Source organism: Vicugna pacos, chromosome 9 (assembly GCF_048564905.1).
Source record: "Vicugna pacos chromosome 9, VicPac4, whole genome shotgun sequence".
NCBI classification, from domain to species: Eukaryota; Metazoa; Chordata; class Mammalia; order Artiodactyla; family Camelidae; genus Vicugna; species Vicugna pacos.
In genome coordinates, this window is record NC_132995.1 from 40,953,639 (window position 1) to 40,968,565 (window position 14,927).

The 14,927-nt window shown below is 54.8% G+C and overlaps 2 protein-coding genes across 2 annotated transcripts in view; both read left to right on the top strand.

Moving 5' to 3' along the window:
* Positions 1–10,337, top strand: part of EDC4 (enhancer of mRNA decapping 4) — an 11,172-nt gene extending 835 nt beyond the window's left edge. Inside the window, exons 2-29 of the mRNA XM_006203712.4 lie at positions 1,820–1,976; positions 2,387–2,498; positions 2,801–2,900; positions 3,165–3,354; positions 3,461–3,608; positions 3,697–3,801; positions 4,137–4,246; positions 4,329–4,412; positions 4,505–4,600; positions 4,696–4,798; positions 4,898–5,078; positions 5,171–5,243; positions 5,340–5,431; positions 5,507–5,694; positions 5,781–5,902; positions 5,995–6,148; positions 6,447–6,880; positions 6,966–7,070; positions 7,155–7,307; positions 7,393–7,429; positions 7,561–7,738; positions 7,852–8,007; positions 8,113–8,228; positions 8,320–8,485; positions 8,567–8,753; positions 8,847–9,066; positions 9,431–9,594; positions 9,804–10,337. Of these exons, the coding sequence (XP_006203774.1) occupies positions 1,820–1,976; positions 2,387–2,498; positions 2,801–2,900; positions 3,165–3,354; positions 3,461–3,608; positions 3,697–3,801; positions 4,137–4,246; positions 4,329–4,412; positions 4,505–4,600; positions 4,696–4,798; positions 4,898–5,078; positions 5,171–5,243; positions 5,340–5,431; positions 5,507–5,694; positions 5,781–5,902; positions 5,995–6,148; positions 6,447–6,880; positions 6,966–7,070; positions 7,155–7,307; positions 7,393–7,429; positions 7,561–7,738; positions 7,852–8,007; positions 8,113–8,228; positions 8,320–8,485; positions 8,567–8,753; positions 8,847–9,066; positions 9,431–9,594; positions 9,804–9,996 (4,124 nt within the window). The 3' untranslated portion in view covers positions 9,997–10,337. The remainder of the gene's footprint in view (positions 1–1,819; positions 1,977–2,386; positions 2,499–2,800; positions 2,901–3,164; positions 3,355–3,460; positions 3,609–3,696; positions 3,802–4,136; positions 4,247–4,328; positions 4,413–4,504; positions 4,601–4,695; positions 4,799–4,897; positions 5,079–5,170; positions 5,244–5,339; positions 5,432–5,506; positions 5,695–5,780; positions 5,903–5,994; positions 6,149–6,446; positions 6,881–6,965; positions 7,071–7,154; positions 7,308–7,392; positions 7,430–7,560; positions 7,739–7,851; positions 8,008–8,112; positions 8,229–8,319; positions 8,486–8,566; positions 8,754–8,846; positions 9,067–9,430; positions 9,595–9,803) is intronic.
* Positions 10,338–10,528: 191 nt separating this feature from the next.
* NRN1L (neuritin 1 like) lies at positions 10,529–12,197 on the top strand. The gene is made up of 3 exons (XM_006203713.4): positions 10,529–10,839; positions 11,595–11,727; positions 11,847–12,197. The coding sequence occupies exons 1-3, from the start codon at positions 10,740–10,742 to the stop codon at positions 12,130–12,132; spliced, it is 519 nt and encodes a 172-aa protein (XP_006203775.1). The 5' UTR covers positions 10,529–10,739; the 3' UTR covers positions 12,133–12,197.
* Positions 12,198–14,927: the final 2,730 nt, after the last annotated feature.

Here is a 14,927-nt window from a genome sequence, read left to right on the forward strand (position 1 = left end):
AAATCACAGACTGCACAGTCCTGATTGGATTAGGCTGCAAACATCTGCAAGCCCTCATTTATTTCTATTCATTTAAACTTTACTTGGGTTTGCAGTGGTACCTCAGAGCTGCTCCTGCCCTCAAGGAGCCCCCAGGACACAGAGAGCTAATGAGGTGTAATATAATGCTGTTGTCATTGAACAAGAGAAATTTTGGTACTGTAATGGGGATAGGGTAGGTGGGATAGGGGCTGGAGAGTGCCTGAGAACAGATCTAAGAGAAGAGACAATGTTTAGATTAGGTCTTGTAACATGAACAGGGTTTTGGGTGTCAGAAAAGACATTCTACAACAAAGAAATAGCACTTGTGAAGGTACCAAAGTTTCCTGGTAGGTACAAGGACCTGTGAAAACTTGTAATGACTGAGAGACTGGCTGGTGATGGTGGTGTAGGTGTGCAGAAACCAGAGTGTTTCTTCAGACCCTGTTCTTAAACCTTCTGGAAGGCCCAAACTGGTTCCTTTTGGAAGCAGGCACTGCTGCCCACTCTAAGGTTTAGCTACACTCTAGTCCCTGAGAAAATCCATCTGCTGCCTGAAACCACTGAGCCGTTTTCCCTAGGCCTGGACTGTGTGCTCCTTTTACTCATGAGCTTGGCTTGGACCTCTTATACTCATTAGCTGCTGTGCATACTAACCTTGTGTAGCTTATTTGTTTGTCCTCATAGTAGCCTGCTTGGGAGGGAGAGTGGTCAGCTTACCCCTGAGCAGCTAAGGAGATCTGTTACAAGTGAAGTGGCCTTTTGTCTTTCCTCTTAACTCCTTGTTTATTGATTGGTGCTTGATTCCCCTGTTTGCCAAGTAGCCCTTACTGGTCTCCTCTCACCAGAGGAGCATGTCAGACCCCAGACTGTTTTGTGACTCGAAACTCTGATGGTAAAGAACTGAAGTGCTGTGTGTCCTGACTCCACACCCTACCCCATAATTTCTCTACACTTTGTCCAACTCCTTCATGTCCATTCCTCTTGCATTTACCTGCCCAGGGTGGCTGCTTCTGAGCCATTTCTGTGTGAGGCAGTCTTCTTCCTTTCTCTCTCTCTCGCTCTCTCTCTTTTTTTTTTAATGGAGGTGCTGGTGATTGAACTCAGGAACTCATGCATGCTAAGCATATGCTCTACCAGTGAGCTAAACCCCCCCCCCATACTCCTATGTCTTTTCACACTCCTGTGTCTTACCATGTCTTTCTATGCCTTAGGAGCCTACCTTCTCTTCTCCAACCACTCCACTGCTTTGGGTCTAGGCTCTGGTGTCTCTTACCTGGATTCTTAACTATCCTGCATGCTACTTCTGAGCAGTCAACCCTCTGGCCATAGCAGACCATGTCACTTCCCCATTTAAAACTCTTGTGTGGCTCTCTACTACAGGGAAAACCTAAGCACTGCAGCCTCACACCTGAGATCTTTGCAGCCTTGTTTTCCCTCCATCCTTCCTATGTTTGTGTGTCCTAGCCACACTGGCTCTGATGGCACCTCCTCTGTGAAGTCTGACCACGCCCTCCTTCAAGTATGCAGAGTCCCCCTGTGCTAACCTGGGCCTGAATATTAATTAGCCTCAGAGGATCCTTGATGACATGTACCCCCACCCCCAGGTAGAGGAGCATCATGCTCATCCTTTGTTGGGTCCATCATCAGTTTTTATGAAATGAGAGTTGAACAAAGGGCCCTCTTCCCCACTGGCATGCCTCACTTAGAGTGCCTCATGTTTCTTGAATGAAGCTCTTCAGGAGGAGAGGCCAGTGGGCAGGTAGAACAACTTTATCAGAGTAGCGCTTTCTGTCCCCAGGCCCCAGTGCAGAGAGCCAGCGACCATCTAATGCCTACAATGGCGATCTCAATGGGCTCCTGGTCTCAGACCCCCTCTGCTCAGGTGATGGTACTTCAACAAACAAGCCTGGTCTCCGGGCCATGCCACCTATTAACCTGCAGGAAAAGCAAGTCATGTGAGTGTCTGGGAGAGAGCAGTGGTGGTGATGGGGTCTTTGAGGCATTTGCTAACTGAAGTCATAAGACTAGGGGAGAGGGTCCAGCAGCCTCTTCTGCTTCCCCACTAGATGACCTGGGGTAGAGCATTTAATAACGCTGGGTTTGCACTAGGATGAGGGGCAAGGACAAGCTCAAGGGCTTAGCCTGGATCTGCAGTATGGGCTCCTGATTTAGCATGGAAGTAGGGCCATTCCCAAGGAGGGAGGTGAGCAAGGGGAACTGTGGGTTTGGGGACCAGTGGGCCAGGCAGAGCTGGGCATCTGGGACTTGACACCTTCACCAGAGTGGCTGTATCCTCTCCCCCTCCTAACCCTGTGCATTGAGATTTTGGGTGAACAAGAGTCAAATTTGTGCACCCCTGCCCCAGATGCCTCTCAGGAGACGACAGCTCCACCTGCATCGGGATTTTGGCCAAGGAGGTGGAGATTGTGGCCAGCAGTGATTCTAGCATCTCAAGCAAGGCACGGGGGAGCAACAAGGTGGGCACCAGGATGTCATGGCATGTATAATAGATGGGGGCACACTTGGGCTGTCCCTCCTGCACTCTATGCTGCCAGTTCCTATGGAGATTACCCTAACAGACCAGTAGTGTTCCCCAGTCTCAGGAAGCCAGGGTTGGCTGCCAAATCTCTGTGGGAATCTGGCCCCAAGATTTGTGAATGGGTGGCTGGGCTCACACATGTGGCGTCTACTGTCCGCAGGGATGCTGAGGACTACCTTAGCTCCAGGAATGCTGCCTCAGCCCCCAGCTTCTATGACCTTCTTCACCCTTGGTTCTCAGGTGAAAATCCAGCCCGTCGCCAAGTATGACTGGGAGCAGAAATACTACTATGGCAATCTGATTGCTGTGTCCAACTCCTTCTTGGCCTATGCCATTCGGGGTGAGTAGGAGCAGCGGGGAGGAGGTATTCTGCTAGAAGCCCCAGAGATGCAAATCCAGTGTCAGGCCATTCAGCTCACTCAGACCTTAGTGGTGTAATGGAAGGCTTATCTGTGCTGTCCTCACCTCTGCCAGGCCTTCTGGAGCCAAGAGAGAAAACCAAGCTTAAGACTGGTAGTGGCAGAGAGACAGGCAAGGGCAGGGCTTCTCTGCTGCTGCCTGGGCCTGGATATTTATTCACGGTCTATGGCTCTCCTGATTCCAGCTGCCAACAACGGCTCAGCAATGGTGCGGGTGATCAGTGTCAGCACTTCGGAGCGGACCCTGCTCAAAGGTTTCACAGGCAGTGTGGCTGATTTGGCCTTTGCACACGTCAATTCCCCACAGCTGGCCTGTCTGGATGAGGCAGGCAACCTGTTCGTATGGCGCTTAGCTTTGGTTAATGGCAAAATTCAGTATCCTTTCCCAGGGTTGGGTGGGGGACTGAAGCAAGGTGGGCAGAACTCAATCTGCCAGACACACTTCATCATCAACCTGGCTAGCCCTTAACACCCTGTTCAGAGAAGAGATCTTAGTTCATATCCGACAGCCAGAGGGCACGCCACTGAACCACTTTCGCAGGATCATCTGGTGCCCCTTCATCCCTGAAGAGAGTGAGGACTGCTGTGAGGAGGGCAGCCCAACAGTGGCCCTGTTACATGAGGACCGGGTGAGGGGGCTGGGCGTGGAGGAGAGGAAGGGATGGAACAGCCATGGTGTGGGCATGGGCTGAACACTCACCTCCTTGTACCTGCCAGGCTGAAGTATGGGACCTGGACATGCTTCGCTCCAGCCACAGCACCTGGCCTGTGGATGTCAGCCAAATCAAGCAGGGCTTCATCGTGGTAAAAGGCCACAGCACAGTAAGCCTGCAGCTGACTGCCTTTCTGCCCTCCTGTCCCAACCCCATTATGTCCCTCTTCTATTCCCTGTAGCCACAACTGCCTAGGCAGCTTTACTAGCACTCTGCCCTTGGGAACTCTGAGCACAAAGTGACCTTTTCTTATGGAGCTTGCACCTTACCTGGCTGCACCCCATGGGTCCAGGTCTTCTCTATAGCACTCCCACTCATTCAGTCTTTCACACAAACAGGCAGATCCACTATGGGTCAGCCTAGCTCACTACCATCCTCCCCTGAGAAAGGCTTGCTCCTACTTCTAGTCAGGTGGCAAAGCAAGCCTCTTTGGGTTCTTCCCAGTGCCTGAGTGAAGGGGCCCTCTCACCCGATGGGACTGTCCTGGCTACCGCAAGCCATGATGGCTTCGTTAAGTTTTGGCAGATCTACATTGAGGGGCAGGATGAGCCAAGGTAAGGCACGGCCTGAGGGACTGGGCCCCACCAGGTAGGGAATCAGATCACCCACTCAGGCCCCTCATATACCTGCCTACAGGTGTTTACACGAGTGGAAGCCTCATGATGGGCGGCCCCTCTCCTGCCTCCTGTTCTGTGACAACCACAAGAAACAGGACCCTGAGTGAGTGAGTGGGCAGGCAGGTAGATGGTGGGCTAGACCTTGAGCTCCCAGCAGGGGCCCAGCCAGCCACTCAGTGTCTTGTTGCTTTGCAGGGTCCCTTTCTGGAGGTTCCTCATTACTGGCGCTGACCAAAATCGGGAGCTGAAGATGTGGTGCACTGTGTCCTGGACCTGCCTGCAGACCATTCGGTAAGCAGGGGCTGGGGTCTCTGCAGGGGCAGGGTTGCAGATATGGGTTCTATCTACCCTCTCAGTCTCATTCCTTATGCCTTGTTGTCCGCCAGCTTCTCCCCAGATATCTTCAACTCAGTGAGTGTGCCTCCCAGCCTCAAGGTTTGCTTGGATCTCTCAGCAGAATACCTGATTCTCAGCGATGTACAACGGAAGGTAGGTTGCACTCAGGGCACCCTGGGCAGAGCTGGTATTATCGGGGAGGGAAGGGTATGTGTGCCCCTGAGGTCAGCTGTGAATGCACTGCCTATGCAGGTCCTCTACGTGATGGAACTGCTGCAGAATCAGGAGGAGGGCCGTGCCTGCTTCAGCTCCATCTCTGAGTTCCTGCTCACCCACCCTGTGCTGAGCTTCGGTATCCAGGTTGTAAGTCGCTGCCGGCTGAGGCACACTGAGGTGCTGCCTGCCGAGGAGGAGAATGACAGCCTAGGGGCTGGTGAGCTGCTCAGGATCAAGGATATGTGTTGGATATAGGGGAGTGCTGAGGCACAGAGCGCCAGGGCTTAGCTGTCCACACTGTCCTTGCAGATGGGACCCACGGAGCCGGTGCCATTGAGTCTGCAGCTGGTGTGCTCATCAAGCTCTTTTGTGTACACACTAAGTGAGTGTGTTGAGGAGGCCCACCTCTGCCCTGTCTGTGCCCTCCCCACCCTACTGACTCTATGACTCTTCTGTTCTCCCCTTGCTCTTCCTGCAGGGCATTGCAAGACGTGCAGATCCGCTTCCAGCCACAGCTGAACCCTGATGTGGTGGCCCCACTCCCCACACACCCTGCCCATGAGGACTTTGGTGAGTTGAAGGTGAGAGGGAAGCAAGTTCTCACCGGGGTCTGAGATCTGACTCAAGTGGCAGCTTTCCCCACAGCATTTGGAGAGTCTCAGCCTGAACTGGGCTCTGAGGGCCTAGGGTCGGCCACTCATGACTCCCAGCCTGACCTCCGACGCATTGTGGAGCTACCTGCACCTGCCGACTTCCTCAGTCTGAGCAGTGAGACCAAACCCAAGCTGATGACACCTGACGCCTTCATGACGCCCAGCGCCTCCCTGCAGCAGGTGTGCTGGTGAAGGAGTGTGGGGCTAGGGCTGGGGGACTGGGAATGCCTCTCACAGACACGGCCCTTGTTCTCCCATCTCCCCAGATCACTGCGTCTCCTAGTAGCAGTAGTAGCAGTAGCAGCAGCAGCAGCAGCAGCAGCAGCTCCTCTCTTACAGCTGTGTCTGCCATGGGCAGTACTTCGGCTGTGGACCCCTCCTTGTCCAGGTGAAGTGAGAGTCAGAGTTAGTGGGTAACAGGGGCTGGTGCCAGGTAGTGCCAAGGTCTGGCTGCTTACACCTCAGCCTTCCTGCCACCAGGCCACCTGAGGAACTGACCTTGAGCCCCAAGCTGCAGTTGGATGGTGGTCTGACAATGAGCAGCAGCAGCAACCTGCAGGCAAGCCCACGCAGCCTCCTGCCCAGCCTGCTCCCAGGTCCGGCCGACAAATTGACTCCCAAAGGGCCTGGGCAGGTGCGTGTGTGGGTGTGTGTGAAGTGCAGGTGTATGGCAGTGGGGAGATTGGCGGCAGTCTCCTCTGCTAGCCCTGCTCTGCCTCAGGTGGCCCATGTTTACCCTGACGTCATCTCAGCCTCCAGTGTTCCCTGGAGGGCAGATCCTCAGCCTCTCCATCCTCACCTCCTCTCCTCCTGGGTGCATCGCCCTTCACTGCTGTCCCACCTCTCATCACTACAGATACTAGTGCTTTGTCTCTGTACTCCCCTTGTCCCTACTTCCCACCGCCTAAGTTCTTATCTTCGGTCTACTTCAGGTGCCAACTGCCACCTCTACACTATCCCTGGAGCTGCAGGAAGTAGAGCCCCTGGGGCTGCCTCAGGCTTCCCCTAGCCGCACCCGCTCCCCCGATGTTATCTCCTCAGCTTCCACTGCCCTGTCCCAGGATATCCCTGAGATTGCATCTGAGGCACTGTCCCGTGGCTTTGGCTCCTCTGCTTCTGAGGGTCTAGAGCCAGACAGTATGGCCTCAGCTGCCTCGGCACTACACCTTCTGTCCCCACGGCCCCGGCCGGGGCCCGAGCTTGGCCCACAGCTTAACTTGGATGGAGGCCCTGGGGATGCGGATCGGCATAGTACCCCTTCCCTCCTGGAGGCAGCCTTGACCCAGGAGGCCACAGCCCCTGACAGTCAAGTCTGGCCTACAGCACCTGACATTACTCGTGAGACCTGTAGCAGCCTGGCAGAGAGGTGAGGAGTTTAGGAGAGGGAAAGTGTGCTGGTGGTAGGGTCTTCAGATAGAGTCATCCACTGCTGAGTTGGCCTGTCCCTCCAGCCCCAGGAATGGCCTCCAGGAAAAGCACAAGAGCCTGGCTTTCCACCGACCACCTTATCACCTGCTGCAGCAACATGACAGCCAGGACGCCAGCGCCGAGCAAAGGTAGGCACCACCTCACACCATTCCTTTCACAGGGAGAGCTAGCAAGTGGGTAGGTGCCTAGCCCTCTCCCTCCCCTTCCCACAGTGACCACGATGATGAGGTGGCCAGCCTTGCCTCTGCTGCAGGGGGCTTTGGCACCAAAGTTCCCACTCCGCGTCTTCCTGCCAAGGACTGGAAGGCCAAGGGATCCCCTCGGGCCTCACCCAAGCTCAAGAGAAAGGGCAAAAAGGATGACGGGTAGGAGGGGTCCTGGGGCCAGGGAGCGGGGTGATCTCCAGGCTGCCTGCTTGACATGGCCTGAGGTGCTTCTCATGTATGGCAGGGATTCATCAGTGGGATCCCGGCTCACAGAGCACCAGGTGAGTGAGCAACTTCCTGCTTCTGGCTCCTGCCTGTGAGGGTGGAGTGGGAATCTGGGCCATCCCCAGGTCTGGTCTGGTGTGTGGGGATGAGTAGGGCAGGCATCATGTGATGGTGGTGCTCCTGTCAGGTGGCAGAAATCCCTGAGGACTGGCCAGCGTTAATTTGGCAACAGCAGAGAGAGCTGGCGCAGCTGCGGCACAGCCAAGAGGAGCTGCTGCAGCGTCTGTGCACCCAGCTTGAAGGTCTGCAGAGCACTGTCACAGGCCATGTAGAACGTGCCCTAGAGTCACGGCATGAGCAGGAGCGTATCCTTGTGGGCAGTGGCACAGCATGGCATAGGGATGGGGCAACAGCAGCATTCTTGGCTTAGGAAGGGTTGTGGGGCTTGCTCTAGGCCTATTCCTTAGCTACAAGGCAGAGCGGCGACTAGAGCGGGCACTGGCTGAAGGGCAGCAGCGAGGTGGGCAGCTGCAGGAGCAGCTGACGCAACAGTTGTCCCAAGCTCTGTCTTCAGCTGTGGCTGGACGGCTGGAGCGCAGCATACGGGATGAGATCAAGAAGACTGTGCCTCCATGTGAGTTTTGCATGGAGACTTCTGGGTGGGCCACATGGGAGTGGGGCCCCCTTCCTGTCAAGCTTCCTTTCATGGCTCTACCTCTCTATTCTCACCCTACCTCAGGTGTCTCTCGAAGCCTGGAGCCCATGGCAGGCCAGCTGAGCAACTCGGTGGCCACAAAGCTCACAGCTGTGGAGGGTAGCATGAAAGAGACCATCTCCAAACTGCTAAAGTCCAAGGTGCTATAGGGCCTAAGATGAGGGAGGTTGGTGGTTGGTGGGCCTGGGCTTGGGCTCAGGCTTTCAACTGAGTCCCTCCCTCCATGCCCAGAACTTGACAGATGCCATTGCCCGAGCAGCTGCAGACACATTACAGGGGCCAATGCAGGCCGCCTACCGTGAAGCCTTCCAGAGCGTGGTGCTGCCCGCCTTCGAGAAGAGCTGCCAGGCCATGTTCCAGCAGATCAATGATAGCTTCCGACTGGGCACACAGGAATGTGAGTGCGGTCATATGCCCCCAGCTGGGAGGTGTGTATCTCCCCCACCAGCCATCTCATGATCCCATGGTCACTTGTCAGACTTGCAGCAGCTGGAGAGCCACATGAAGAGCCGAAAGGCACGTGAGCAGGAGGCGCGAGAGCCTGTGCTGGCCCAGCTGCGGAGCCTGGTCAGCACACTGCAGGGGGCCACTGAGCAAATGGCGGCGACCGTGTCCAGTAGTGTTCGGGCTGAGGTGCAGCACCAGCTGCATGTGGCTGTGGGCAGGTGTGTGGGCAGGGCACTGGGCAAGGTGGTGGGTTTGTAAAGGCCCAGACCAGACTCCCTGTTTACCTCATTTCCCTTCACTTGGCTTTGCAGCCTGCAGGAGTCAATTTTAGCACAAGTACAGCGCATTGTCAAGGGTGAGGTGAGTGTGGCACTCAAGGAGCAGCAGGCCGCCGTCACCTCTAGCATCATGCAGGCTATGCGCTCAGCTGCTGGCACACCCGTCCCTGCTGCCCACCTCGACTGCCAAGCCCAGCAAGCCCATATCCTGCAGCTGCTGCAGCAGGGCCACCTCAATCAGGCCTTCCAGCAGGTAAGCCAGGCACTAGGCACAGGTCGGGTCAAGTGTCTCCTGACAAGGCCCAACCATGATACGTTCCACTCTACCCATTAGGCTTTGGGTGGTCAGGTCCCAGCTGACTCTTCTTGGTTCTCTTTTGCCTGCTTTTCTCTCTGCCTGGATGCTGGATCCCTTTCTTCCTCCTCAGCCCGCCTTGCTTCATAGCCACCCTTCTCAAGAAACCTTTCCTAATCCCTTAGAGTAATAACAGCCCTACAGAGTCTCTCTGGGCTTCCCCCTCTGGATCCCCTAGAACTCTTCTCTTTGGTCATCTTCCCCCAGGCCACATAGCCAACAAGCAGGCATCTCATCCTGACATTAGCTGCTCTCTACTCAGGCTCTGACTGCTGCTGACTTGAACCTGGTGCTGTTCGTGTGTGAAACTGTAGACCCAGGCCAGGTTTTTGGGCAGCCACCTTGCCCCCTCTCCCAGCCTGTACTCCTGTCACTCATCCAGCAGCTGGCCTCTGACCTTGGCACTCGAACTGACCTCAAGCTCAGGTGAGTGGGTGTAGTCAGGGACTAGGGCTCGGATCAAGGTGGGAGAGCAGTTCAGAGACTCCTACTCCTGCCTGACACCCCTCCCTGATTTTCTCCAGCAATCCCCTTTGCCCATCTCAGGCTTTGAGGCCTCCATTGCCTCATTGCCACCAGGGGGCGCTCCATCTGCTGGAGGCCACCTGCAGCCTGTCCCTTTCCTCCACCCCCAGCTACCTGGAAGAGGCTGTGATGCACCTGGACCACAGTGACCCCATCACTCGGGACCACATGGGCTCCGTCATGGCCCAGGTGCGCCAGAAGCTCTTCCAGTTTCTGCAGGCCGAGCCACACAACTCACTTGGCAAAGCGGCCCGGCGTCTCAGCCTCATGCTGCACGGCCTTATGACCCCTAGCCTCCCTTAGCTAAGCCTGCCTTACCTAGGGGTGGGATGGCACTGAAGGCCAGCAGAGAGGCCTAGGCCAAAGCAGGGTCATGTCTGCCTTTTACCTGCTCAGGCTCCCACCTCTTGGGTGTTTGACAGGGGTAGCACTGGCTATGGTCTATAGGTTGTGGTAGCCAGCAGGTTTAGGCTGGGCCCAGGGTGGGTATTGTGCCTTCTTGGGTTCTGCCATGCCTGGAGCATGACCCCCGAGATTGTGACATCACTTGTGTTAAATTTTCCATGTTCCTTTTTACCTCCAATTTGGATCTTTTTGTTTTTGAAAAACATTGAGAAATTCAATTAAATGCTTTTGGAATAAAATGGAGTACATGTGTGCTTTTCATGTGTCTTTGGAGTGACTTTGATAACTGCCCTCTGTTACCTGCCCCCTCCCTTCTCCCATTGTGGAGCTTGGTCTAGCCCAACCCACCCCAGGGGCCTGGACACCCACACTCATCTGCACAGCTGTCTTCCCAGGCCTCCTGTCTCCATCTTTCAGGCAAGGGCCCTGGGATCAGCTCAGCACCACCTTGTGCCCCTGGGTTCTCCTCTCTGGAGTCCCTCCCTCTATCCCTTGCCTAGCTGGGAGCTGGGGGCGGGGCCGCCAGCTGTCTTTGGAGCCCTGCCCCCAACTCCCATCCAATCACAGTCCCTTCTTTCGGGGGCTGGGCCGAAGGGCTGTACTCCAAGCTGCTAGCTCTGGCACTAGGCTCCCAGCTGGGGATGATGCGCTGTTGCTGCTGCCGCTGCTGCCCCTATCGCCACTGCCAGCAACCGCCCCGTGCCCTGGGGCTGTTGCTGTTGCTGCTGCTGCCGTCCTTTGGTGAGTGCCATTGTGCTGGACCCTGCCCAGGCTGCACATTCTCTCCCCAGACTGGGTATAGATTGTGTGGGAGCTGAGGCCCAGCCTTCCTGAGTGCTGAGAGCCAGGGTGGAGAGGAGGTGAGAGGGCTCCTGGGAGGGGATAATGTGTGCCAGTGGCTTCAGGATATAAAGTGAGGGGTGTGAACTTAACCCTAGTTTTGGGGGAAGAACCCCTCATTTCTGCAGCCCTCATTCTGATAAAGGGAGACTTGGACTCTTGCAGGACTCCCAGACCAACCATGGGACCTCTGAGGTCCTCTGTTAGTGTCAGGCCTGGATCCCAGCACCCTCTATCCTTCCTTACCCATCCAAAAACACTTGTCTTTGGGGGCGAGATGGAAAAGCCAAGCAAAGCTTTTCTAGGCTGCAGAGAAACAACACTGCTGGGAGCCCTGCCCGCCTGACCCCCTTCACTGTGACCTCCTTCATTTGGAACATTCCTACCACTCCTAGGGTCCAGGAGCTCGGAAGAAGAGCCAACCCCTAGGACATGACATCCACTTTCTCCACCCCCACCTATCCTGTCCAGTTCTGCCTAGAAGGGGGCTGAGGCAGGTGGTCCCCAGATATGCCTCTTAGTTCCCTGGGGCATCCCTTTCACGCTGAGTCACATCCCCGGAGAGCTCCCTGGTAAACAAGTCCCTGGGGGTTGCGGAGGGGAAAAGACGGGTTCGCTGGATCATTCTATCAACCATTCTCCATCCCTACCTGCAGTCCTTGTATCTCCCCTGGCAGCAGCCACTGTAGGCCCAGGCCGCTGTGACACCATATACCAGGGCTTTGCCGAATGTCTCATCCGCTTGGGGGACGGCATGGGCCACGGAGGCGAGCTAGAGACCGTCTGCAGGTATGGGCAAGTGCGAGGGCAGTAGCCCAACCCTGCCACCCTTGGGGTCTGAACCTCTTTCTTCCCATTCCAAAGCCCCCTCACCCCACCTAATTCCCCTAACCCCACACCCTTAACAGGTCTTGGAATGACTTCCACACCTGTGCCTCTCGAGTCCTGTTGGGCTGCCCAGAAGAAGCAGCCGCTGTGTGGGAGTCACTACAGCAAGAAGCTCGCCGGGCCCCGCACCCAGATAACTTGCACACCCTGTGTGGCACCCCTGTGCGTGTTCAGGAGCGAGGTGCCGGCCCCGAGACCAACCAGGAGACGCTGCGGGCAGCTGCACCCGCACTCACCCCGGCCCCCTCGCCGGTGCTGCTGACTGCTGCTCTGGCGCTCGCCTGCCTCCTGGGACCCCTGGCCTAGCCAGTCCAGTCTGGTCAGGTAGCAGCGCCCTTGCCCCCAGCCCTGCTCTAGTGGCTGCAGTTGGGGCTCTGCAGAGTGTGCTTGGCTTTCATTAAAGGTATTTATATTTGTATTAATCTCCTTCCTTTCTTTTGGCTGCGGCCGCTTGGCTGGGGCAGAGAATATGATCCTCAGGAAGAGATGGGTGGGGCGGTAGGCAGCCACACGGGACTCAGTCTTACTCCTCACAAACACTCATTTCCCAGGGGTGGGGCAGAACTTTCCATCGCTAGCAGTTTCCATGAGTCCTGGTGGTGACCAGAGATGTGCAGGAATGCACATCTTTCTCTGTCCTCCTGGGTTGGCACACCTAGCTCTGCCTGTTCCTCCTATCCTGGCCCCTGGTAGTGTCCCTCCCCTTATCCCCAGGTTCATACTATCATCCAGGCTCCTGATCCTCTCACCTCCTCTTCCCTCTGCTGAACTACCACCTTAGCCTTCAAGACACAGTTCAGATTAAGTGCTCTTTCCTCTCCTTCTCTGGAGTCCTGGTCCATCTGAGGGTAGTCTGTCCCAGAAGGTGGGGAGACCCTGTTAGAGCCTACATTCAAGTCCCTGAGGTGAGCTGGAGCTGTAGAAATGGGTCACAATGAGGGTTCCTCTGTCCTTTGCTCTCCACAAGCTTGTTCTTTGAGCAGTATGAATTAAAAACAATCCCAGAAGACTTTCTATGAGCATGGAATGAGTGTGTGCTGTGTACAGAGCCCCTGTTCATCCTGGTGGAGAAGAAGAGCAAAAATCAACATGGGCAAAATCCTGAGGGAAGGAGGAGGCCTCAGAGAAGATGAGACCCTCTTGATCGTCCTCTACCACCACTGCTGGGACCCTCTTCCGAGCCACTATGCCACGGCTTCTGTGGGCACTGCCATGACCTCCTAACTGGCTTCTACTCTCCCTTCTTCCTCTTTATTTTCTATTTTTGAAATTGACAAATTGATCCTGATATTAAGTTCCTTGTCATTGTCTACAAGACCCTACATAAGCCAGCTGTGTTTGTATGTAGGACAGTTTATTCAGTCTATTCCTTCAACTCTTCTCTGTAGGAGCACAGAGGAATGATCTACCTACTCAGTCTTTGGGGTAAGGGGAGGCTTCAGAGAAGGAGGACAGTAGGTGGTGATAGGAGGTAAGGATGCAAGACTTACAAATGGTGGAGGAGAAGTGGGGCTGAGTTGGAGAGGACTTTATGAGAGGGGCCCAAGGGATCAGCTGGGAGGGGTTGAGCTAGTATAGAACTTGGCAGGCCAGGTTTACACTGAAGCCCATGCTGGGAGGCTGTTGCTCTCAGGACATAATCAGGCCTGATAGGACCATTTCTTAGGCTCTAGGGTGACAGGTGCCTCCAGAGACTTCCAACCATATATGTGGGAGCCATACTTCATCAGTGCTTCCCAAACACTCTGCCATTCCGGTTAGCTAAGACACCTCAGTTAACTCACTCTCTGCCTTATTGTTGCTCCTGTGCTTCATTCACCTGTACTTTTATTCCCGCTTCTCTCTCCCAACCATTCATTAACCATCTTCTCACATCACCTGAAGGAGAAAGTTCAGGAAACAAACACTCACAGATCTGCCCCATTTGACCATCAGTATCTTCCAGAAGGGAAGGCCAGAGTTTTATTCCTCTAGATCTTTATATATTTATTTTCTGTACTCAGACTATCCTTCCCCATTTCTTCCTGGTGAACTCCTACTTCTTGTTTAATGTCCTCTCCTCCCTAACCTTGACTCCAAGCTGAATCAGAAGCCTCAGGTACACACAGCTCCAGGACTTTCTCCTGCCTCAGTACTGATAGCACTGGCTCACTGGCTTGTTACTGTCTGGGTCCAGGTCAGAATTCCCCACTGTGGATTCCCTGAGGGTCCTGTTTGTGTGTCTAGCACCCAAGCTAGGGCTGGATACAAAGAGTGCACTTGTGGGAGTGTGTGGAATGAAAAATAGAACTTATTTTTATAGAAACTGTTACAGATAGCAAGAGCTTGGACTGAGAATGAGTTGGAGAACGTGTCTTCTTGGCGCGGCCCCCTTAACCTGGGCATATATTGTTGGGAGGGATGGTGCCACGGCTTCAAACTCCAAAAGTCTTCCCAGAGCCATTCTTGATGGATGGCCAGGAGCAGCCTGCTTCCAGGAGCAGGGGCCTGACTGCGTTGGCCAGCCATCAGGGAGATTACCATCCTTCTGCTGTGACCTACTTTCCCCTGGTTTTTGCTCCCTAAGTCCCTGCTCTTCCCTGGAAATGAGTGACCTGGAGTGTGTTTTGTGCATGGGGGTGGGGACAGAATCTGCTCTCTGGCCAGGGGCTTAAGAGCTTTGTCTGTTTTATCCCAGAGCTGGAGGAGAGGGTTGGGCTGACAGCCAAATGGACTGGGCCCTAGCTAAACACAGCTGCCCAGGCCAGAGTATCATGGTGATGGTTCTCACATTCACAGCTCTGTAGACATGGAATAGCTTATTGTTCAGGGGAGAGCCTGGGGGCTGGACGTCCTGAACCCAGTCCCTTCTGTATCAATATACCTCTCCATCTTGGGGTCTGGTGTTCTTCACCAGAGCCCAGACCAGCACCTGCCCATAGCAAGGACTCAATAAATATTTCTTGAATTAATTTGCTGAATGTCAGTAAAGTAGAGGTGTTGTGTGGATTTCTAAGCCCCATCAACCCTGGATTCTATATTATTTTCAATCCTCACAATAACCGTGGGGTCAGAATTACGATCCCCATTGTACAGATAAGAAACATGAGGCTTAAGGAGGG

What these genes read in the sequence shown, in the direction of transcription:
- NRN1L (XM_006203713.4), top strand. Translation starts at nt 10,740, where the DNA reads ATGATGCGCTGTTGCTGCTGCCGCTGCTGCCCCTATCGCCACTGCCAG. An exon ending in GCTGCTGCTGCCGTCCTTTG is followed by an intron (nt 10,840 to 11,594) that starts GTGAGTGCCATT and finishes CCCTACCTGCAG; the next exon opens with TCCTTGTATCTCCCCTGGCA. An exon ending in GAGCTAGAGACCGTCTGCAG is followed by an intron (nt 11,728 to 11,846) that starts GTATGGGCAAGT and finishes CACCCTTAACAG; the next exon opens with GTCTTGGAATGACTTCCACA.